General features: G+C 59.8%; 2 protein-coding genes across 2 annotated transcripts; one reads left to right on the top strand and one right to left on the bottom strand.

Moving 5' to 3' along the window:
- Positions 1 to 648: 648 nt before the first annotated feature.
- NEFH (neurofilament heavy chain) lies at positions 649 to 6,244 on the top strand. Its single transcript, XM_074921387.1, has 4 exons — positions 649 to 1,476; positions 2,611 to 2,810; positions 3,569 to 3,693; positions 4,035 to 6,244. The coding sequence occupies exons 1-4, from the start codon at positions 687 to 689 to the stop codon at positions 5,719 to 5,721; spliced, it is 2,802 nt and encodes a 933-aa protein (XP_074777488.1). The 5' UTR covers positions 649 to 686; the 3' UTR covers positions 5,722 to 6,244.
- A 949-nt stretch (positions 6,245 to 7,193) lies between these two features.
- Positions 7,194 to 21,386, bottom strand: THOC5 (THO complex subunit 5). The gene is made up of 20 exons (XM_074920918.1): positions 21,277 to 21,386; positions 20,755 to 20,868; positions 19,944 to 20,087; positions 19,275 to 19,388; positions 18,509 to 18,606; positions 17,500 to 17,646; positions 14,940 to 15,054; positions 14,327 to 14,459; positions 13,453 to 13,530; positions 13,042 to 13,082; positions 11,892 to 11,991; positions 11,296 to 11,404; positions 9,791 to 9,892; positions 9,513 to 9,609; positions 9,051 to 9,165; positions 8,447 to 8,550; positions 8,276 to 8,363; positions 8,025 to 8,140; positions 7,623 to 7,813; positions 7,194 to 7,399 (listed from the first exon to the last, which is right to left on the bottom strand). The coding sequence occupies exons 2-20, from the start codon at positions 20,848 to 20,850 to the stop codon at positions 7,336 to 7,338; spliced, it is 2,052 nt and encodes a 683-aa protein (XP_074777019.1). The 5' UTR covers positions 20,851 to 20,868; positions 21,277 to 21,386; the 3' UTR covers positions 7,194 to 7,335.
- Between the last annotated feature and the right edge of the window lie 258 nt (positions 21,387 to 21,644).

Here is a 21,644-nt window from a genome sequence, read left to right on the forward strand (position 1 = left end):
ACACCCAGCCCCCCCCAGCCCCCCGGCCGCGATGGTGGACCCGGCCTTCCCGCCTCCTCCCTGCCGGGCCGGACCCTGCCCTCTTGGGGCGGGGGGTTCCGGGACACGCCCCCCCCAGCCAGCAGGAACCCCCGGCCCTGGCCCCACGCGGTGCCCGGACTCCCGGGGGGCCACGGCGTGGGGGATCGGGGGGCTGAGCCCCCCCAGGGTCCCTGCCCTGGCACCCACCCGTGGAAGCGGGGGTGCCTGTGCTCCCCCCACTCTCCTTCACCCCGCTCTGCCCTGGGCCGTCCCTTCGCGGGGTCCCGCTCTCTGCCCGGGGGGTCCGTGCTGCCTTCGGGGGATCCCCACTCCCCCCCACGGGGCGCTGCTCTGCCCTGGGTGCTCCCCGCCCCCTTCCCGGGGGGTCTCACTCTCTATTCTCGGGGCTCCTGCCCCACCCTGGGGGCTCCTGTTAGCCTTCCGGGGGGACCCCACTCCCTTCTCTGGTGATCCCCGTTCCCCAGGACGGGTCCCCGCTCCCCACCCAGGGCGTGGCCTTGGGGTCCCCCCCCGCGGGCTGCGGCGGCGGCACGGGGCGGTGCCGGTGCCCATCCCCTTTGCCGGTGACGGGGCGGAGCGGCCGCACCGAGCGCTATAAAGCGGGCGGCGGCGGCAACGGTGCCGCATCGAGGGCGGGGGTCGTCATGAGCCTGATGCTGGAGACGCTGCTGGGCCCCCCAGGGGGGCTCCGCAAGGACCCGGGCCGCGCTGCCCCGCGCTCCGCCGCCTCCAGCGGCTTCCACTCGTGGTCGGGCCCGGTAGTGGGGCGGGCTCGGGGTGGGGGGGGCGGCGGCAGCGCGGCCGCTTCCTCCACCGAGAGCCTGGACTCGCTGAACGGGGAACCGCGGGCGCGGAACGAGAAAGAGCTGCTGCAGGTGCTGAACGATCGTTTCGCCGGTTACATCGAGCGGGTGCGGGCGCTGGAGCAGCAGAACCGGGCGCTGGCGGCGGAGGCAGCGGCACTGCGGCAGCAGCAGGCGGGGCGCTCGGCCATGGGCGAGCTGTACGCGCGGGAGCTGCGCGATATGCGGGGCACAGTCCTGCGCCTGGGCGCCGAGAAGGGGCAGCTGCGGCTGGAGCGGTCGCGCCTGGCCGAGGACGTGGCCACGCTCCGGGGGCGGCTGGAGGAGGAGGCCCGGCAGCGAACCGAGCTGGAGGCGGCGGCCCGCGGGCTGGCCCAGAGCTCCGCGCAGGCGGAACGGGCGCGGGGGCCGCTGGAGGAGCGAGCCCGAGCGCTGCGGGAGGAGGCGGAGCTGCTGCGGCGGCAGCACCGCGCCGAGGTGGGCGCGCTGCTTCGGGGGGCCCGCCCCGAGCCCCCCGCCGAGCCCCCTTCTGCCCTGCGCCCCGGGGTCACCGCTGCCCTCCGCGACCTGCGCGCCCAGCTGGAGGGCACGGCGGCCCGCAGCACCTTGCAGGCCGAGGAGTGGTTCCGCGGTGAGTTCCGCCCCGTCCCGCACCGCGCGGAGGGCTCCGCAGGCAGCGCCCCCCCCTCCCCGGGGCTGCGGGGATCCCGTGGGCTGCCGCGCTCCGGGAGGGCGTTCGGGTAACGGCGCCCCGGGGGGTGCAGGGACCCCCCCTATGTACTGCGCTCTGGGAGGGCGTTAGAGCAGCCGCGCCCCGGGGGGTGGAGGGACCCCGCACCCCAGATATCCAGCGCTCTGGGAGGGCGTTAGGGTAACCTCACCCCTGCCACCGGCTCCTCAGTGTCTGAGGGTGCTTTGCCCCCCCCCCGCCCCGCAGTGCGTCTCGAGGAGGGTGGCGCGGTCACTGCCCCGGCACCCCGCAAGTTTTCGGGGTGCCAGACCCCGCCTAGTGCCGCAGGGTGTCCTGCCGACCCCTCCCCGCTGCAGCGAGGCTAGGAGCGTTAGCGGGGCGCTGCAGGGAGGGGGTTACGGGCGGGGGGGGGCTGCCGCATCCCTGACGCGGGGGGGTCGGGCAGGGAGTGTCCCTGCCGCGCTGTTGGGTGGGGCACTACGGAATCGGGGGAGGAGGGTGGGGATCGGCCCCCCAGGGCTCAGCACCCATGGGCGCGCTGGGCTCAGCACCCTGGACAGCGGCGGCTCAGCACCACGGACAGCGGCGGCTCAGCACCCATGGGGGCATTGTCCGGCGGGGCGGAGGCTGCCCCGAGGGTGGTGGGAGCAGCGGGGTCGGTCGGTCTGTCTGTCTCCCACCCCCCCGGCCCCCGGGGTGGCTGCGGCAGAACCGGGCCTGGCAAGGCAGCGTGCGCAGGGTGAGCCCGCAGAGCTTTCCGTCCTGGGGTTGTGGCAGGAGCTGAAGGGAGGAGGGGGCGGTTTGCAGCGTGGTTTTGCCTTGGGTAAAGTCCAGGATGGAGAAAACATCCCCCCCAGCCCGTCCTGCCCGTTCTCCTTCACCTCCCCAGCACAGCGTGAGCCCCGACAGAGCAGGGGCTGGTGAAGCCAGAGCACCCAGGGAGCCCCCAAGGGTCTGGCTCTGCAGAGGACACGCAGGCAGGGGCCGTGCAGTATTAAATAATTTGAGGTTCCCCAAGCAGGGGAGACCGCAGCCTCCCTCCCTCCCTGCAGCTTCTCCTTTTTCCCGTTGCAGTGAGGCTGGACAAGCTCTCGGAGGTTGCCAAGGTGAACACGGATGCCATCCGCTTGGCCCAGGAGGAGATCTGCGAGTACCGCCGCCAGCTCCAGTCCAAAACCACTGAGCTTGAAGCCCTCAAAGGGACCCAGGAGTCACTGGAGAGGCAGCGACAGGACTCGGAGGAGCGCCATCATGCAGATGTCCTGTCCTACCAGGTAATGTGGCGCACTGGGCAGCGGCCCAGACATCATCTGGTGGGGAGGGACCATCCAGCTGTGGGGGAGGAGCAGCCCTGGTGCTTTGGCTGCAGAGATGATGACCTGGGGCAAACACACTGGGTTGTGTCCAGAACCAGCCTTCCCCAGCTCCTGGGGATCAGGTACTCAGAGCCTGAGGTTGCATCTGGGCTGTTGTGTCCCTCAGCCATGATGGAGCTGCCCCATGTCTCTGTTGGGCTTCAAGCTTCCCACGATGGTGGTCACAAACACCACTGAACCGTGCCCAGGGTTCAGGCTATGTCTTACTTCCCAGAGCAGGGAAGTGCAGCATAGAGGGCTGCAGCGTGTGGGGGCTGTGGCCTGAAACACTGTCCCCAGGGTGATGCTCCATCCCCATCAGCCTCAGCCTGGGGTTGGGTGGCCACCAGACTCACCCATCTTAGAAAGGTTCCCACAGCTTGTTCCTGCTGGAGGGAGCTCTGGGAGGGGCCTGGAGCTGGCAGCTCTTGCCTGAGGGGGTGCAGGGCTGCTTCCCATTCTCCCAAGGTAACTGGACACACTGAAACAGCCCCTAGACATGTCCCCTTCCCTCTGTGTCTGCAGGGGGAGGTGGCTGTGGACCCCGTGGTAGCAGCACCCTGGTGCTGGGTGAGCAGTCCCTCCTTGGAGACCAGAGGACTGTTTAGGGGTGTTTTGTGTCCCTCTGCTCCTGAGGACTGGCCCCCCATGTCACCAGTTGCTCTGTCTGCCTGCAGGAAACCATCCAGCAGCTTGACAGTGAGCTGAGGAACACCAAATGGGAGATGGCAGCTCAGCTCCGGGAGTACCAGGATCTGCTCAATGTCAAAATGGCCCTGGACATTGAAATTGCTGCCTATCGGTAAGGGGAGGGCGAGGGGAAGGTGGGAGGGTCCCAGTGAGTCCCTAGTGCTGGTGTCTCTGGGGACATTCCTCAAGGGCCCTCACTACCACCTGGGCCCTTCTTGTTGAGAAAGAGACCACCCATCCTCCAAGACCATGGTGGGCAACATACAGCTGGGTGGCCCAGCCCTGCACATGGTTTGGGGAAGGAAGGGCGAGGAAACAGGGTGTAGAAGCAGGAGGGTCAGCCAGCACATCAAAAACGGGACAAGGAGGGAGATGGAACTACATGGCACGCCTGGTCATGGGAGCAGGTGAGAAGCAGTCACTGACTGCCCTACTCTGTTCTCTTTCTGGCAGAAAGCTCTTGGAAGGAGAGGAATATCGGATCGAGTCTGGCTATGGGATGCTCTCCTTCCCCGAGGTGGTCCCTAAGGCTCCCAGCATCACCACCGACATCAAGGTGAAGAGTGAGGAGAAGATCAAAGTGGTGGAAAAATCTGAGAAGGAAACGGTGATTGTGGAGGAGCAGACAGAGGAAATCCAGGTGACCGAGGAGGTCACAGAGGAGGAGGAGGCAGCTGAGAAAGAAGCTGAAGAGGAGGAAGAAGAGGAGAAGGCTGAAGCAGAGGGTGAAGAGGAGGCCAAGTCTCCTGAAAAAGAGGTCAAGTCCCCAGCAAAACCTGCAACCCCCTCAAAGGAGGAGGCCAAGAGCCCAACTGTCAAGTCCCCTGAAAAACCACCAAGCCCCTCAAAGGAGGAGGCCAAGAGCCCAGCTGTCAAGTCCCCAGAGAAACCTGTGACCCCCTCAAAAGATGAAGCCAAAAGTCCAACAGTGAAGTCACCAGAGAAACCTGCGACCCCCTCAAAAGAGGAGGCCAAGAGCCCAGCTGTGAAGTCTCCAGAGAAACCCCCAACCCCCACAAAGGAGGGGGCCAAGAGCCCAGCTGTGAAGTCTCCAGAGAAACCCCCAACCCCCACAAAGGAGGGGGCCAAGAGCCCAGCTGTGAAGTCTCCAGAGAAACCCCCAACCCCCTCAAAGGAGGGGGCCAAGATCCCAGCTGTGAAGTCTCCAGAGAAACCCCCAACCCCCACAAAGGAGGGGGCCAAGAGCCCAGCTGTGAAGTCTCCAGAGAAACCCCCAACCCCCTCAAAGGAGGAGGCCAAGACTCCAGCTGTCAAATCCCCTGAAAAGCCCCTGATGCCCTCAAAGGATGAGGCCAAGACCCCAACAGTGAAGTCCCCAGAGAAACCTGCACCCGCCTCAAAAGAGGGGGCGAAGACCCCGGCTGTCAAGTCGCCAGAGAAACCCTCAACCCTCTTGAAAGAAGAGGCCAAGACCCCAGCTGTGAAGTCCCCAGAGAAACCTGCAACTCCCTCAAAAGAGGAAGCCAAAACCCCATCTGTCAAATCCCCAGAAAAAACCCCAACCCCCTCTAAAGAGGAGGCCAAGACCCCAGCTGTGAAGTCCCCAGAGAAGCCACCAACCCCCTCAAAGGAGGAGGCCAAAACCCCAGCTGTGAAGTCCCCTGAGAAAATCAAATCTCCTGTGAAGGAGGAGGCCAAGTCTCCGCAGAAAGAAGTGGCCCCAGCCAAGGAGCCCACCCCCTCCCCTCCAAAGGAGCCGAAAGCCCCTGTGAAGGGAGAGCAGCCCAAGGAGGCAAAGGCTCCCTCCAAGCCCGGAGCTGAGGAGGGCAGGAAAGAGGAGGCTCCCAAGAAGGATGTCCCGGCCAAGGGGGAGGAGAAGCCCAAAGAGAAGGCGGCTGCTGTGCCAGAGCCTCCGGCCCCACAGGTGAAGGAGACCACCAAGCCAGGCCCCAAACCTGCAGAAGGAAAGGCTGAGAAGGAGGCTCCACCAAAACCTCAGCAGGAGGCTGTTGCAAAGCCAAAGGCTGAGGAACCCAAGAAGGAGAAGGTGGAGGAGCCCAAAGCTAAAGCAAAACCCAAAGATGAGCCCAAAGCCAGTAAAGAGCCCCTCAAGGCCGAGGCCCCCTCCAGCAAGGAGGGCAAAGCCACCGAACCGGCGCCCGCCACGGGGAAGAAGTGAGCGGAGCCCCAGGCGCCAAAGAGCACCTCTGGGTGTGGGAGCTGCTCCGCTCCCCTCCGACGGCCGAGCCCGGGGTGGGGACGCCCCGCCAGGCCGGGCTTTCCCTTAGCAATATGTCCGTGTGAGAGACGCAGCCCCCTGCTGCCCTGCCCCGGCGGTTTGGCCGATAGCTTCCCTAGCAGAATGTGATATTCGCCGAGCGCCACATTTAAACACTTGAATTATAACCGAGGAGAAGAGACCCCAGGGGAACCGACTGCCCTTCTCCAATAAGTGCATTTATTTAATGTTATGTGCAATTGATGGATGAGTGCAATGCAGAGCTCTAGCTGCTTGGGAGGGGGCTGGTGGGGTCCTCCCCTGGCCTGGGGGTGACAACTGTCCCTCTGAGCGGTGACCCAGGCTGCAGCTGCCTTCAGTGGGAGAGGCTGGGTGCTGCCAGAACGCTCACAGACACACAGTGCACTAGGAACCTCAGCCCACTCTTATTTGCTTTCTGTGCAATAACCAAATAAAAGTGCTTACAGAGACCTGGCTCTTCTGAGCTCCTGTCCAGGGGTGGGGGTAAGGAAGGGAGGGTGGGGGGGGGGGGGTAAGGAAGGGAGGGTGGGAAAGCCTGGCCTGGGATCTGTCACCCAGGGCTCTGGGGGTGATATGGGGCGCTCCAGCACCCTGGCTGCCTTCCAGGGGGAAGCCTCCCCTCCTGGCAGGCACAAAGGACCTGGGCTCCCTCACAGGGGCTGGAAAGAGGGCCAGCCCCCCCACCCCCCTCCACACAGAATTTCAGCACGTTTTATTCCTTCTTTACGTTTTAAAGCCCAGCTCCCAGTGGGGCTGGTAGAGCCTGGTTTAACCCAGGCACTGCAGCACAGCCCTGCACTGCACCAACAGCAGGGGCTGCACAGAAGGGGGGAGAGGGCCTATCAGTGTTCCCTGTGGGGAAATTGCCCACAGAGGAGACAGGGGGAAGCTGGGGGCCAAGAGCGACAAGGATCTTGGAAGCGGGAATGGAGCCTGGCTGTGGGACAGGACCCACAGTGGGGAGCTGTGAGGTGCTGGAGAGGGGTGAGCTGGTGTGCTGGGACTGCCAGCCCAAGCCTGAACCCATCGCAGGGTGCTGGGAGGTCCGGCCTCTCACAGGACACTGCCCAGCTCCCCCCATCACAAGCCAGGGAAGCAGCAAAGCCCCCCTCCTTGTTGCAGGGTTTGTGCCAAGTCAGCTGGCTGGCAGCCAGCGCAGGGAAGGACAGGCTGGGGCTGCAGTGCAGGCTCCGGAAAAGGGCTATTTTTAGCCATCTCTGTTCGTCAGTCCCGAGGCCCTGAGGTGGGGAGGGAGCACAGGAGACAGGCAGCACTCCAGGCAAGGGATGTCCAGCAGCAAGATGCCGGCCAGAGACCAGAGACAGGGCTTGCTGCAGCCCTCCCGGGGCCCCCTCATTCCAGCCCTCTGCCCAGACATGGCACACACGCTCTTTTCTTTCAGTTCAGCATTTAATCCCTTTGGCTACAAAACCTTCAACCAAAACCTTGAAAAATAAATTGAAACAGTGTGATGGGGGTGCTCCTCCCCACAGACAGGATGAGGCCCAGCCCAGAGTGATGCCTAGGCAGTGCTCAGCGATGGCTGAAGAACCCCTGGGGGTAGTTGAACTTGAAGGGTTTCAGGCGCATGGGGCCCCTGGAAGAGGAGAAGAGGGAGACGTTGACCCATGGGTGTCAGGAAGCCCTCAGCACCAACAGAACAGGCCTGGTCCCGAGGCACTGCCCAGCTGCGGGGGGCAGATCCCCCCTGACAGCTAAAGGAGAGGCTGGAGGGTGGGCACCGGGTGCCACCAACGTCTCTGCCAGCACCCCTGCCCCCCACCCCAGCTCCTCCCTGCCCTGGGGTGCCGGGCTCTCACCTGACCAGGCGCAGACACATCTTCTCCTGGGGAAACTCCTTGGGCCCCTCCACGCTGGTGTCGTGGGGCTCCGTCTCCAAGTAGACATCCAGCACCATGCACAGGCGCTGCAGCTGGTTGGTGAGGAGCTGGTAGCCGGGTTTGGGCCCCCACAGCTCCTTGTAGTTCACATTGACCTCGCTCTCCATGGCCTGGCAGAGGGATCAGTATGGAGCAGGCTTGGGTCTCTGCTCAGCCCTCCCAGAGCCCATGGCTGCACCCGGCAGATCTCAGGGCCCTGCCCAGAGCTGCCTGGCCACCAGCTCACCCCAACAACTCACTTATTATGGACACAGAACCACTGGGAACAGCCCCCTAAAAGTCAGCGGTTCTCCAGCCTCCTCTCCCACCACCCCAGCTTACCCGAATGTTGTCGTCGTTGCTGCTGGTTCGCTCTCCTTTCCAGTTCAGGCACAGGCTGAAGACGGGTGGCAGCGTGGAATAACCAGGGTTCAGGACTACAGCTGCCTGCAGCTTGGCTGAGCAGGGCAGGGGAGAAATGTCACGCACAATCCCAAGGACCTCCAAAAGGTCCCACGAAGACCCCCAAGAAGCTGCTCTGGGGACGCCCGGTGTGGAAATTCGAAATTCCCAGGGGAAGGAAACACACCTACCTGTTCCCCTTTCAATCAGGGCCATGTAGTAGAGGTGAGTGTCTTCAGCCAAGCTGGCTTCTATCACATCTTTAGTGTAGGGCAGCTCCTGCGAGGGGAGGCAAGAGGAGTGAGCCGCTGCCAGTGCCGCGCGGGCGCTGGGGGGGATACAGCCTTGTGCTCGGCGCCTACCGCGTAATCTTCATAGGGAATGGCAGCCCACTTCACCAGGCGTGAGACGATCTTGGTGGGGAAGAGATGCTGGCACTCGCTGGAGACTGGCACCACGCCATGCTCTGAAACCAAGGACAAGGCCACCTGAGCAGGGGAGGGCTGGGGACAGAGCTCTGTCACTGTCCTGTGGGTGGGGATGCTCCAAAACCGGGATGTGGGGACATCGTTACCCTTTCTGACACCTTCATCAGGTGCCCAGAGGGGAGCAGGGGAGGCCTCGGCTGCCATCCCACCAGAGCTCACAGCCTTGGCAGCGCAGACATGGCCTGCTCGACGGGCACACAGCACATGTGGGGGTGTGCTTCATCTCCCACCACGGCCTGAGCTGATTCCCAGCACACGCATGGCCGGTCCCAAAGGGGTGCTGGGCATCGAGAGAGGACACAGCCTTCCTCTCCCACCCAAACCAGGGCAGCCCTCGCTACTACAGTGGGAACGACTCGGTGGCACTACAGATCTGCAGCACCATTAGAAGTGACATCAGTCAGCTCTCCTCTGCATGAGGACCCTGCTACTGCACCCCTGCCATCCCCAGGCATGGGGTGGGGAGCCAGGCACTCACCAAGCGATGCAAACTGCTTGTGGAGAGCCAGGCGGGACTGCAGCCTCGTCCGCAGCAGCTTCACAGTCAGCTCCATGTGGCTGGCACTCAGCGAGTTGTCTGCAGCGACCGTGTGCTGTGGGCAGGAGGGGCTGTCACCATCACGCCAGCCTGTGGGGACCCCACGGTCCAGGAGCCACCCCACCCAGCCACAGGGATAGACACATGCTCAAGTCACTGCTCAGTGTCCATAAGAGGGCTTAGACTCTCACACACGGTGGGTAAATGACGTTGGTGTGGCCCCATCACACAGATTGATCCTAACTGAGCCTGGCCCAGCCAAGGGTGCAGCATAGTTTGGGAGTGGCTGGTGTCAGCAGGAGCTCTGGGGTCTGAGGGGACAGGACATGACACAACTGTCCCCCAAACCTCCCCAAACCCCAGCTTGGCATTTTCATGGAGAGGGGAGGGGGTATGACATGCCTGAGGCTGATCCTTGGGGAAATGCAGCCCGCCCAGCTTCTGCACCCACACATAGGGGTGCCCCAGCTCTGTCACGTAGTCGCTCAAGGTCAGGATGCTGTGGGGACAATGAGGAAGGGTTACGCCACCCCAAAGCACTCCTGTCCTCCCTGTCCCCCTGCCACCTGGCCTGTGCCCCAAGCCGTGCCCCATGAGCCCACCCGATGCTGACTGGCAGGACACCGTCTTCCCGGCTGCCGAGCCCTCCCAGACAAACCAACTGTCTGCGCCCCACTCACCCCACTTTATCGAACTGGAACTGGTTGGCTGGGTTGGGCGTTTTCCTCCCATGGTCTCCTGGATAGAGGCAGTTGAGGAGGGAGTCTGGGGAGAGCAGGTCACTGGCAGGAGGAGGGAAGAGATTAATCACCAGCAGCCTGGGCTCCATGTCTCTCTGGGGTGCCCACTAACAGGCTACAAGCTCCAGGAGTTGGGTTTCAAGATCAGAATGGCTTTCCCCTAATTCCAGTCCGAAAGACGATCCATCTCCTCCATGGCTGTGATGATAGAAGTCAGAGGGCACCATCTCCCTGTTTCCCAGGAAGCTGCTCACTCCAGCACATTAATTTCAAAACCAGCTGATGTGCCTGGAGAAAACTTTACCAGCACAGGCCTGATGGCTGTTTGCCACCCAACAAGCTTAAAGCAGAGGAATTCTTCTTAATGAGATAAAATTCTTTATGTCTGACTGTACTCACAAGCTCGACCAAGCATAATGGGCTGTAGTGTTTGGGGTAATACAGCCAAGGGCACCCTGCATGGGAACGCTGCGGAGACTCTAGCTGCTGTCACAGAGGGGTTTGGGTAGCTACAGGGAAAAGAGAACCCCAGGAGGATTGGGAGGTCTCACATGGGACAGGCTGGGAGGCAGCACATGCTTCCAGGTAAGCCCAGACCAGCCTCTTCTGCCTCCCTCTTCCTCAGGCACCTCCTCCTGGCCTGAGCAGAGCCACCAGAGAGCCAGCAGCTGATCGCAGCTCCCTGGGCAGGCTCCCACAGCTGCCATTTCAGCTATTCCTCACGCAAATCAAGCTCCAGCAGTCTCTAGGGAGCCCAGGGAGAGGCAGCCGTTATCTCTGGTGCTCAAGACAAGGTGACCTGCAGAGCAAGCAGGGGAAGGGAGCTGCCAGGCACAGGCTGCAGGAGGGAGGAAAGCGGTGCGGCTGCAAGAGTGTGACTGAACGCGGCAAGCAGGAGAGGTTCGCCCCCAGCTCAATGGGTCTGGCACCACTGCCCTAAGAGGTTCCCAACCTCCCTGCCCCTGGCTTGTCGGGGCAGAGGGAGAGGAGGATGATCTGGGGCTGCAGCAGCCTGGCAGGGCTCCTGGCAAGCTAAGGGGAAGGGCATCACAGGGCAGGGGGGCAGATCACCTTGAAGGCGCTCCCCAGCGGCAGCGATGGAGCTGTGCTCTTTTGGGGTCTCCTTTGCCCATCAAAGGACAAGCCAAGACAGCACCCTGAAACCACAGCGCTGCACAACGGCCCGTGAAGTGCCCCAGGAAAGGCAAGGGGAGGGACTGAGGTTAAACCCTCACCAGTTGGAAGCAGGCAACTGGGTGTGAAGTGCACCAGCTCACGGGGCACAGGAACTATGGCTCATAAGGGACATTGCCACCATGTGCTGCTCCTGCTCCTGGGTCACTCTGAACAGAGCACGGCAGGACACCAGGGCAGGGCATTGGTGGCAAGCGGAGCGGTCACTGCCCGACGAGCTGTGGGCTCCGTGCCCACAGGGCTCTCCTTACCCGGCACTGATGGCGGTTGTCATCTCAACAGCAGTGGTCACCTTGGCTTTCACTGTCATGACGTTGAGGTTCATCAGGTAATAGAAGGTCAGGTGAAGCACATTCTCATCTGCACCAACAGAGAGGGGGCAACACTGATGTCTGCTCTAGCTTGGAGCACTCCGCAGGGGGAGGATATACACGCCCCCCTGCTAGGACAACAGCAAATGGAGCAGAGGGGCAACGTGGGGGGGAGTATAACTGGCAACTGACGCACAACACCTCTAACACCATCCCACCAGCATTTGCTAGGATCTATCTGTCATGCCCAAAACCCCACCACAAAAGAGAAAAGCTCCCAACTAGAGAAAGGAAGCTTCAGAGCACATCACTCCACCTGTGTGGGTGAAAGGAGCTCTGGGAGACAGAGCTGATAAACCACTTTGTTCAGTCTCTGCTGGAAAGCCACATTATCCCTACTGGGGCAGCTGGGCTGAGGGCAGCTCTCTGCACCCCGAGCTCTCCCTGAGGAACCCAAGCTGCTGCCAGGCTGCTCCCTAACCTGCTGTCACACGCTCCCGTGCGTTCTCTGCCAAGGGCCACCAGACCCCGCTTACCTTTGCACTTCAGGTCGACAGTGACAGACAAGGGGTGACGCTTGAGCATCTCCTTGCGCTTGTCGTCCAGCTGCACGCCCAGGGTGGGCCTGCGCCGCTTCTGGGGAGGGTGGAACAGAGCTGTCAGACCCTTCTCCTCCCAACTCTGGGCAACCCACAATCCACCCCCCGCCTCCCACTGCTCTTTCCTTCTAGTCTAGCTCCTCAGTCCCTCAGTGCTCCAGACAGGGAGCAGCCCTGGGCAGGGAGGGGAGTTTGAAACCCTTGACCTGCTGCAGGGCAAGGACAAAGCAGCTCCGCTTCCTGGTGTTGCTTCAGCTCCCAGGAGTGTCCCCACTCCTGTAAGACTGGGACAAGGACCTGCTAGTCCCAAAAGTTTCCTCACCATGAGGGGCAGAAGCTGAGGCCCTTCCCCACAGCAGCAGCCCGAAGCACCAGGTGCTGCTGCTGGGTGGTGGTGGCACAGACCTGCTGTGGGCTTCCACACTGTGGGCAGCCAGCACCTACAGCCTCTCCCCAGCACCCAGAGGTACAACCTGTAGGACCTAAACGCCACCCCGAGGGAGTGCTGAGTGATCCCCCAGCAGGCATCCCTCCCTGCTGGACGCCAGCCCCCAGCCAGCCTCCCTGGCCCCAGACTATTTATACAAAGTGGAACAGCTCCAGACAGAAAGCTCCCGGGTGGCCACTGCTGCCAGGCAGGACACGAACTGGGCAGATTTGTCCCCAGGTTCTACTGTGTTCGGGTCAGAAACTAGAAATGGCAGCTCTCTGCTCACAAGAAATGGCTGAATTTACAGAATCACAGAATCATCTGGGTTGGAAAAGCCCTTGAAGCTCCTCCAGTCCAACCCTGACCGTTCCCAACCCCACCAGATCCCTCAGCGCTGGCTCAGCCCGACTCTTCAACCCCTCCAGGGATGGGGACTCCCCCCCTGCCCTGGGCAGCCCATTCCAACGCCCAGCAGCCCCTTCTGGAAATACTTCCTAAGAGCCAGTCTAAACCTTGGATTTAACACCAGTGCACCTCCACACACACAGAGCGTGTGTAGGGATCAGTTCCCAGCTCCTCCCGGTTAGCAGGAGCTGGTCAGTTTGCTCACGATATGGTGTTGGGAGAGGACCCAGAGGGGACAAGGCTATTCCTTACCGTGGTCTGCTCCTCCTCCGCATCAGAATCACTTTCGTCATCTGTGCAAAGAGAGGGGTGTAAGCGGGGTTTGCCTGGGGCTCAGCAGCTTTCCCACAGCCAGCAGGACTACCAGCCCTTTCTCCAAGAGCACAGGTACCCCAGACATCACCATCCCCCCCAAAGCAGGGCTCTAGCAGGACACAGACACACAGGAACATGTCCTCAGTACCAGGGGTCACTTCGGCAGGCTGTGAACATCTCTCAGGAAGGAGAAGCTGGGGACAGAAGGGATCAGCTGCCAGGGTTTTCAGGCAGCAGTGCAGACATCAGGCACTGCGCCATTTCCGCACTCACTCGCTTCTCTACCCAGCCCCTCTTCCTGCACAGAGCATCAGGCAGCCTGCCTACGGCAACACCACCCCAACTCACCCTGTGAGTCCTCAGGCGGCTTGTACAGGGCTTTGGCTTCCTCTACGCTCCCTTCAATGGCCACCACAAGCTTCTTATCTGCAGAGGAGACGTGAAAACTAAGCTATGAACCCCACATCTGTATGGGAAATGCAGTTAGAAGCAGCCCTGCCCCAGAAAGCTCCCACTTCGTGGCTGCACGAGGCAGAGCCCTGTGGCAGAGGAAGCTCAAACGAAGGGTCAGTGGGAAGAGGCAGTTGTCCAGAGGGCTCCATGAGGCCACTGCAGGGCTCATCTCCTGGGTAGGATGGGGTCAGAGGAGAGAAAATGCTGGGTTTTGAGGGACTGTCCCTGGAAACTGTAAAGGCCAGATCTTTATCAGGAGCCAAGAGGGGCTGGGGTCTGGCTGGCACAAGCTGGAGGCGATGAGCTGGGTCACCAGGGCTGCAGGTACTCATCAGCAAGAACCTGGTGTGGCCAAGTGGCACGGCGTGATCCTTCCACGCTCTGCTGCCGCTTGCCCCACTCCCAGAGCGACAGCTCTGGGGTGGCCATGTCAGCACCGAGCCAGCTCGCAGGCTGCAGGGACGTCCCTGGCGACCTTGAGGAGGGGGGGGGCAGAGGTGGGAAGCGAGCTTCCCAAGCAGTTCTTCCAGCAAGGGAGCTGAGCAAACAAGGTTTCAAATGCTGCTGCCTCACTGTGCTGGCCCTTGAGACCACCCCACTGCTCTGGGCTCAGCAGAATCTGGCAGCAGAGCAGATGGAAGGAAAATGACCTCCCAAAGCAGTGCTTTGAGCACTATCTGGCCCATTGGGGGAGAATTGCCCCCCAATCCTGGCAGGGCATAGCCCCTCGTGGTGTCGCTGAGGACTTTTACCCCCCCTGGGTGCTCACCACAGGCCTGGCCGTAGGCACTGGCTTGAACGAAGAGAACGTAGAGAGGTGGTGGGAGGTGTCGGGCAGTCTCGTACTGTTTGTGTGCCTGGTCGAAAGGCATGAAGAGATACTCCTGGACAGGCAGGGAGGCCTGGGGGAAAAAAAGGGCTAACCTTCGTCACTGGTACAGAATAGTTCAACCTCCTCACCCCCTTCTTCACCCCCAGCTGGTAAATGGGAGACTGGAAACCAGCACAGCAGCTGCCATGCAGGGTTAAACACAGCCACGGGCACGGCGAGCCCCAGGGAAGGGCTGGCAGCTCTCTTCTGCTGGAAAACTTTTGGAACTGAAAATAACCCAGTTCCTTCTCATTTTTCCCTCCCAAGGCAATCACAAGGGGCTGGAACTGCATGTCACTCTAGGGAAAGGCCCATTTAATGACTCCTCCATCCGCAGTTCTGCAGGAATTGCCGCATAAACAAGGAGACTCTGGAGGAGTCTCAGCACGAGGCAGATCTACTCCTCGTCCAGCCTGACTGGGAGCAGAATTAGTCTAGGCGTGGCACCTCTCTAACACAGCCTCAGCTCTGGCCCTGAAGGCCTTCTTCCCTTCTTCCAGAGCTCAAATACCTGCATGATGCTGTTGAGCCGAGGCTGGAGGCTGCTCAGATACTCCTTCTTCACCTCAATCTCCTTCAGGATCTTCTCCTTGCTGGTCAGGCACTCCTTGTACTTCTCTGCCAGCCTAGGGGTAGAAATTCGGTTACTGCCACATATCACAGCTCCAAAGCCTGCTGGGGTCTGCCTGGATCATGGGCCCCAGCTCTCCTGACCTGACAAAAGTCACTGCAGAAACCAGGAGAGCTCAGACATGGTGACAAACACAGAGCTCTTTATACCAAGGGCAAGAAAAGGCAGAAAGGAACCAATAAGAGCTGGAAAACAAACAGGGAGAGAAAGGGGAAGCTCAGCCTCATGCTGTGCTCTGAGAAGGGAGAGTAAGTGGGTCTTCCCTCAGCAGACCTGCTCCTGCGCCAGCCTCTGCGGCCATCAGCCATGCTGACGGAGCCCTGCCGACCCTGCCAAGCTCCTGAGATGTTTTTCCACCTCATATCACTAGTGTCACTTCACATCACATCAACTCCTTAGTTAAACTCATGAGAGTTGAGGTCTAATAAACTAGCAAGTGCTCGTCTTTGAGTGGGTAGAAAGCCCAGGAAAATGCAAGTTCAGCGTGACCCTCCAAGCCCTGGATATGTGAAATCTCCTCATTGCTGTTGATTTCAACCTCTTGCCCAGCAGAAAGCAGGAGGAGGGAAAGCTGGGCATGGAGGTGTGCTGCTCAGGACAAGCCACCGCAGTGGCCTGGTGGGGGGGCTCACAAACCCTCCTCTCAGGACCCTGCTCCCCACCGGACCAGAGCACCTGCAGTGCCGGGGAAACCCGCTCTGAGCAGGAACAACAGACATGACACTGCGGGACTGAAACACTTCTGCTTCCAAGCAAAACTCTATTTGTGTTAGGTCAACGCACAACCCAACGGGCTCCTCACAAAGCAGTTTGTAAGTCCAGCTTTCAGACAACTCTCCTGAGCTCCCTGAGGTAGTGAGAGCAGCCAAGGTCCCTGTAACACCATTCAAGAGGCACCTTTTGGAACAGAGTCCGAGACAAACCCAATACTCCACAATGTGACAATTATGGATGGACACTAACAACCCCAACAGCATCAGAAAGTGCCCAAACCACTACTGGCTCTTGAGGCAGCTGAAGAGGCCATTTCCCACCACAATGGTGGTGAGAAGTAAACAGTGGTGTTCCCTAGATACCATGGGGCAAAGACTGGGAATTGCAAGGCTTCTCAACAATTCAACATGCAACCGCAGGGCACGCTCAGGTCAGCTCGTCTTTGCCCTCTCCACAGTTTGTAACGAACAATCACTTTTAAGGAGAATCCTCAAGAGATCTCCAGGTTGAATGGTCCTCTGCAAGCCTGTGCTGCAGGCAGAGTCGTCCAGAGGACCTCAGCTGCAGCATGAACGGGTGCCTTCCACCAGGCAGAAGCAGCTGGGTTTGACACGGGGGGTCTGGGAGAGACAAAGCACGTGGTGTTTAGAGCCACACAGCACCCCTCGCTAGTCTACTCTGCTGAGCTGCCCTGCTCAGGCAGAGCCTACCAGCAGGTTCCAGCTGATCTTTCCTGAAGGCTGGTCTCGGCTGCTGCCTGGCTGAAAAAGCTGCTGGCTGTCATCAAAACAGAGGAACGTTGCGTCACGTTTGCTTTTTGCACAGGGCAAGAGTCGAGGGAGCAGCTGAGCCACCTGGCCTGCCTGCACCAGCCAAGGGACCCGGAGGGTTAGTGCCTGCACTGAGGAGGTGGCTGCCAGCACCAGGACACCAGCGCCTGTCGCAGCTCAGCCGAGCTCAGCGCCGCGCAGGCAGCTCCCCACTGTGGCAAGCATTAGGAGCACAGGCAGGCAGGACCAGCAGCAGTGGCAGCACTAGGTTGGCTTAATTTTTGTTCCTTGCACCACAGCAAGGCAGACAAAACAGGGATCGCTTTGCCCTGCGTGGCACATCTTGCAGAACCAGGTTCTGGATGGAAGCACTATCACCCCGGTGGTGGGCAGCCCCATTCACTGCTGCAAGGACCAACACACAGACACCAGGGAAACACCAAGCTATAAAATTCATTTTCTCCCACTGATACCCAAGATCCAGTGCTGATGTTCGCTGCCTCAGTGAGAGAACACATGGACTTATCAGGAGAGCCAAGATGCCTTTGCTGTCACCACCTGGAGCACAAGGCACGGTCCCAGCCATGCAGCCTCTCTTGCACAGCGGCTGTGGCAGACTCGAGGCTTCTCTTGCACCAGTCTGGAGGTTGCTCTTTTCCCCAGGATTCCCTGGGGCTCTTTTCCATCAGGTAGGTGAAAGAAAACTCCCTGATCTATGAAACAAGGATCCTCCCAAGCCCAGCTCTACACACGGACTGATCCTCCATGCTGAGGGCTCAGTTACACAAGAAATCTGTCACTTGTTCTAAGCTGATTATTTCAAGAGGGTGTTAAACCTTTATCACCGACATTTGCTTTGCCCAGAAGCTGTGCAGCTCACTCCTGGGGTCTGCCACGAGCCCTGCAGCTCAGCACACACCACATGCTCAGCACCAGACAGGCTGACACTGACCCACCTCTTGCGCTGCTCCAGCTCCCAGTCCAGGCGGGCCAGGGTCTGCTGGTGGGGCTCTGACAGGGTGATGGCAGGCCGGCTGATTTCAGGGGGGGCCTCTTTGTAAAACTCCTCCAGGCTCACCAGTTCGATCTCCTCGTGTTTTGACCTGCAAGGACAGACAGATCAGCCCAGGGAAGGGTGGGAAATGCTGCAGCAGGGCCAAACTCAACCATATCTCACAGGAGAGTGGTCAATGTCAGTCACAGAATCACAGAGTCATTCAGGTTGGAAAAGACCCTCGGGATCATCGAGTCCAACCATCAGCCCACTTCTACAAAGTTCTCCCCTACCCCACATCCCCCACAGCTCATCCAAGCGGCCCTTAAACACACCCAGGGATGGTGATTCCACCCCCTCCCTGGGCAGCCGATTCCACTCTCTGACCACTCTTTCTGGGAAAATTTTTTTCCTACTGTCCAGTCTGACCCTCCCCTGTTGCAGTTTAAAGCCGTTCCCTCTTGTTCTGTCACTAATCCCCTGTGAGAAGAGACCAGCACCAACCTCTCTACAGTCTGCTACGTGAGGTACCACGCTATCGGTGAGCTGAACTGCAGTGAGAAGGGGCTGAACAGGGTCCCTCCCTTCCCAGAGACACCTTCCCCACACAGTTAACCAAAGCACCAAGTGAGGCATGAGTCTAAACACAGCCCTCCTTCTGCAGCTCAGAGTGCTGCCCGCACAACAGGCACAATGAAAGGCTCAGCTTTTGGAAGAAAACTCCTGATAGACAGAGGCCAGAGAATCCTTAAAGAGTCTAGCATGGCTACATCTTTAACATTTACCTATTTCCTCCTCCACTGTCCCTCTACCACAATAGATGCCTTCTTCCCTCTTCCCTACACAAGGCTCTTCCCCCCCTGACCCAGCACAAGAATTCAGAGACACTCCGTCTCTCCCGCGTGGTGGCACCTGGCCTTCACCCCATCTCAGGTACCCCATCGCTCCCTCTCCTCCCCGGCCAAACTCACTTGAACTCCAGGCATTTGGTGATCTCTTTCTGCAGGTGCATCACCTCATAGAGCAAGTTCTGGAGCTGCAGGTGATAAGCGTCGACCTTCTGCTTTGCCTGAAACACCGACACAGCTGGGGATGAAGCTCTGTGACCTTCCTCCCAGCGAGCAACCCGCCCCCCCCCCCCGCCCCCGTAAGAGTCATCAACACACACCCCCCTCGCTGTTCCAGCTAGCGATGGCAGGTTTTAGGGTATGCAACAACTTTTGGGGGGTAAAAAGACATTTTCAAAAGCTGGGAAAGCAAACACTCATTGTATCAAACTGGTTGTGCTCTGGAGGCACCATGTTTTGGGGACAAGGCATGGAACAGGGCAGACCTGTGGGGCACACAGAGTCTCCTCCTGTCCCTGTGCCTCAGTTTTCTCAGTGGTACAAAGAAAAGTGTTATTTAGAAACTGTGAAAAGCTTCTCTGAGATGTCTGGGTAAGGAGTTTCAGGGCCAACCACATACACACTTCTCAGGCCTGCAGCACACCAGACTCTCAAGACAGAGCTACTCCTCTCTGTATCTGAGACAGAAGCAGACACCACACCATCATTCACTATAACTACAGCTCCCACTTCATGGCAGTAGTTTCCTGATAAACCTCTAATTCAGAAACTATGACCTGGCTGGTGTTTAATTCCTGTCACACATCCATACACAGACTGGGCAGAAACGTCACCATCTCTAATCCCACTAAATCCCGACTGGTCCTCGCCACCCCCAGCCCTGCTGCACCTCGTGGGTTTGATCTCTCCCTTTCTTCAGCCGAATATGAGCCAGCCGGTTGAGCTTCTTCAAGGTCATGAAGTGGACGCAACTCTGAATCCGCCGCTCGTCTATCTCCGAAGCCTGAATGGCAAGAGAGAGGTGTTTGAAGCACATTGACTGACAACACAAAGCCCCTTTGCTGCATGGAATTCCTGCAAGTTCTGTCACAAAGGGGACTCCGTGCTTCACTAAGGCGCCACGATTAATGTCATCGGGGCTTCCGAGGGAGCCTCCAGCTGCCAGACACACAGGTCACCCACTGGAAATAACTTGGTGGGGAGAGGATGTTTTCCAGGCTCACTCTAGTGACTTTTCTCCCAGTAGGAACAGAGAACCCTGCTGTGCAACAGCACGGGCAGTCACAGCACAAGCCTTCCCCAGCCATGGCTGAGGCTGCTGGGCCTCCATGGGACAGCAAGGGCCAGCAGGAGCCCAGACATGCTTTAGAAGAATCCCATCTGCTCGGTCAAGACCAATGCCTCAGCTAAATAATATTTTACTTTATTTAAGGGAGGCTGCTCCATTTTCCTGATTCTCCCCAGAAGACAGTGCAACTGCTGCTCCCGTTCCTCTCAGACTAAGGGAAAACATCAAAGAACAGACCACATAAAATCAAGCACCAAGGCTTTTCCTTACGTTGTCCTTGATGCCTCTGCTCTTCAGCTCCTGGATTTCTGCCATCAGTCTCTGAAGCTCCTGACAAGTCTCTCTGTAAAGTTCGTAGTCTTTGATAGGGTCACGGAGATCCACCTCACACTCCTCACTGTAGTACCTAACATCCTGCAAAGGCAGAAAGCACCTTCTACAGCTGGATCCTTCCACCTTCTCTGGAAACAGCAGTGGAAAACAAACTGCTGGGTCTTGATTCCTGGCTTTGTCTGTTAATCCCACACCCAAGGATACTTTATACACAGGAGAGGATTTAGTTAATCCCAAACACAAACGCCACAAGGTATTAAAATGCCTGGGAACTTCAAACTGTATTTTATATAGTTTTTAATAGCTCTTTATAGTTTATAAATTTCAGCTAGTATCCATCCTGCACCCATCCATCTATGTGACTACAGAGGATGAATTGGGAAGGTGAACCCCACTTTGGCTGAACCCATTACCCTGCTGCTTGTGAGAGAGTTTTAAGATGACTTGCAACCCCCCAAGAGACCTTTCAGCCTTGTGCTCACTCTCCCTACATCTGCAAAGAAGAGTTTGACCCTTTGAGCACTGTGTTTCCCCATGGAGATGGAAGCAGGTTCTGAAATCCAGAGTGGGAGTTTCAGAGGCACTGGGAGCTGGCTTGGCTCTGGGGGAACGGTCTTGCATCTTCCTGAAGGGAAGAATAAGGCCAGCAGAGAGTAGGTGGGAGATGAGCCTTTCGCAAGGCAGGACACAAGTATCCCCGCACAGCCGGCAGGCTCTGCCTGCACACGCAGGCAGCCAGGGGCCCTACCTGGTCGGCATCAGCCTTGCCCCGCTTGCCCTCCTGCGGGCCCCCATCCGTGCGGATCACTTTGGGTTTCCTCTTCTTGCTGGAGTCTGACGACATGCTGCAGCCTGTCAGGGACTGAGGGACAAGAGGCAAAGCCGTCGTCTGCGGGGAGCCAAAACTGCCGGGGGTCGGGGCTATCCCGGGCTCCCTTCCGCCAGCCTGCCTCGGACCCCGGAGCCTCCCAGCCCAGCGAGCCCCTGCTCCTCCTCTCCGCCCACCGGTCCCAGGCCTTCTCCCCACGAGCTCTCACCTCCCCCCGACCCCGACACACTGGGCCTAGCGGCCTCCGCTACCCCCAGCCCGGCACACCGAGCCGGGCGGCCCCCGCGCCTCCAGAGCCCGCCGGACCCAGGGGCCTGTGCTCCCCCGACGCGCGCAGACCCCCAGCACACGGGGCCCAGGGACGCGTGTGTGTGTGTGTGTGTGTGTGTGTGTCCCGGGCCGCCCCGGTCCCCCCCCCGGGCCGCGGCACCCCCCGCTCACCCCGCCGCGCGCCTCAGCGCCGCCCGGAAATGGGACCGGCGGAGCACCGAGAGCGCCGGGCAGAGCGGCGGCCTCCACAGCGCCCCTAGCGGAGAGTTCCTCCGGAGGACCGCGACTGGCACCGGCTGTAGGGGGCGCGGCTTCGGTGAAAGGGGCGTGGTCAACGCCCCCCCCACGGTGTGGGGGCACAGGGGGCCCGCGGCTGGGGGTCCCTAGTGGCACTGGGGGTATCGAGGCACGGTGCGGGGTCTCCAATGGCGCTGGGGGAGGGACCCCAGTGCATCAAGGCACCGATGGGTGCAGGGGGCACCCACGGCACAGGGCAGGGTGTCCCCCCCCCAGGTGAGGAAAGGTTGGGGGTCCCCATG

The sequence above is a fragment of the Athene noctua genome, chromosome 17, assembly GCF_965140245.1.
Source record: "Athene noctua chromosome 17, bAthNoc1.hap1.1, whole genome shotgun sequence".
NCBI lineage: Eukaryota > Metazoa > Chordata > Aves > Strigiformes > Strigidae > Athene > Athene noctua.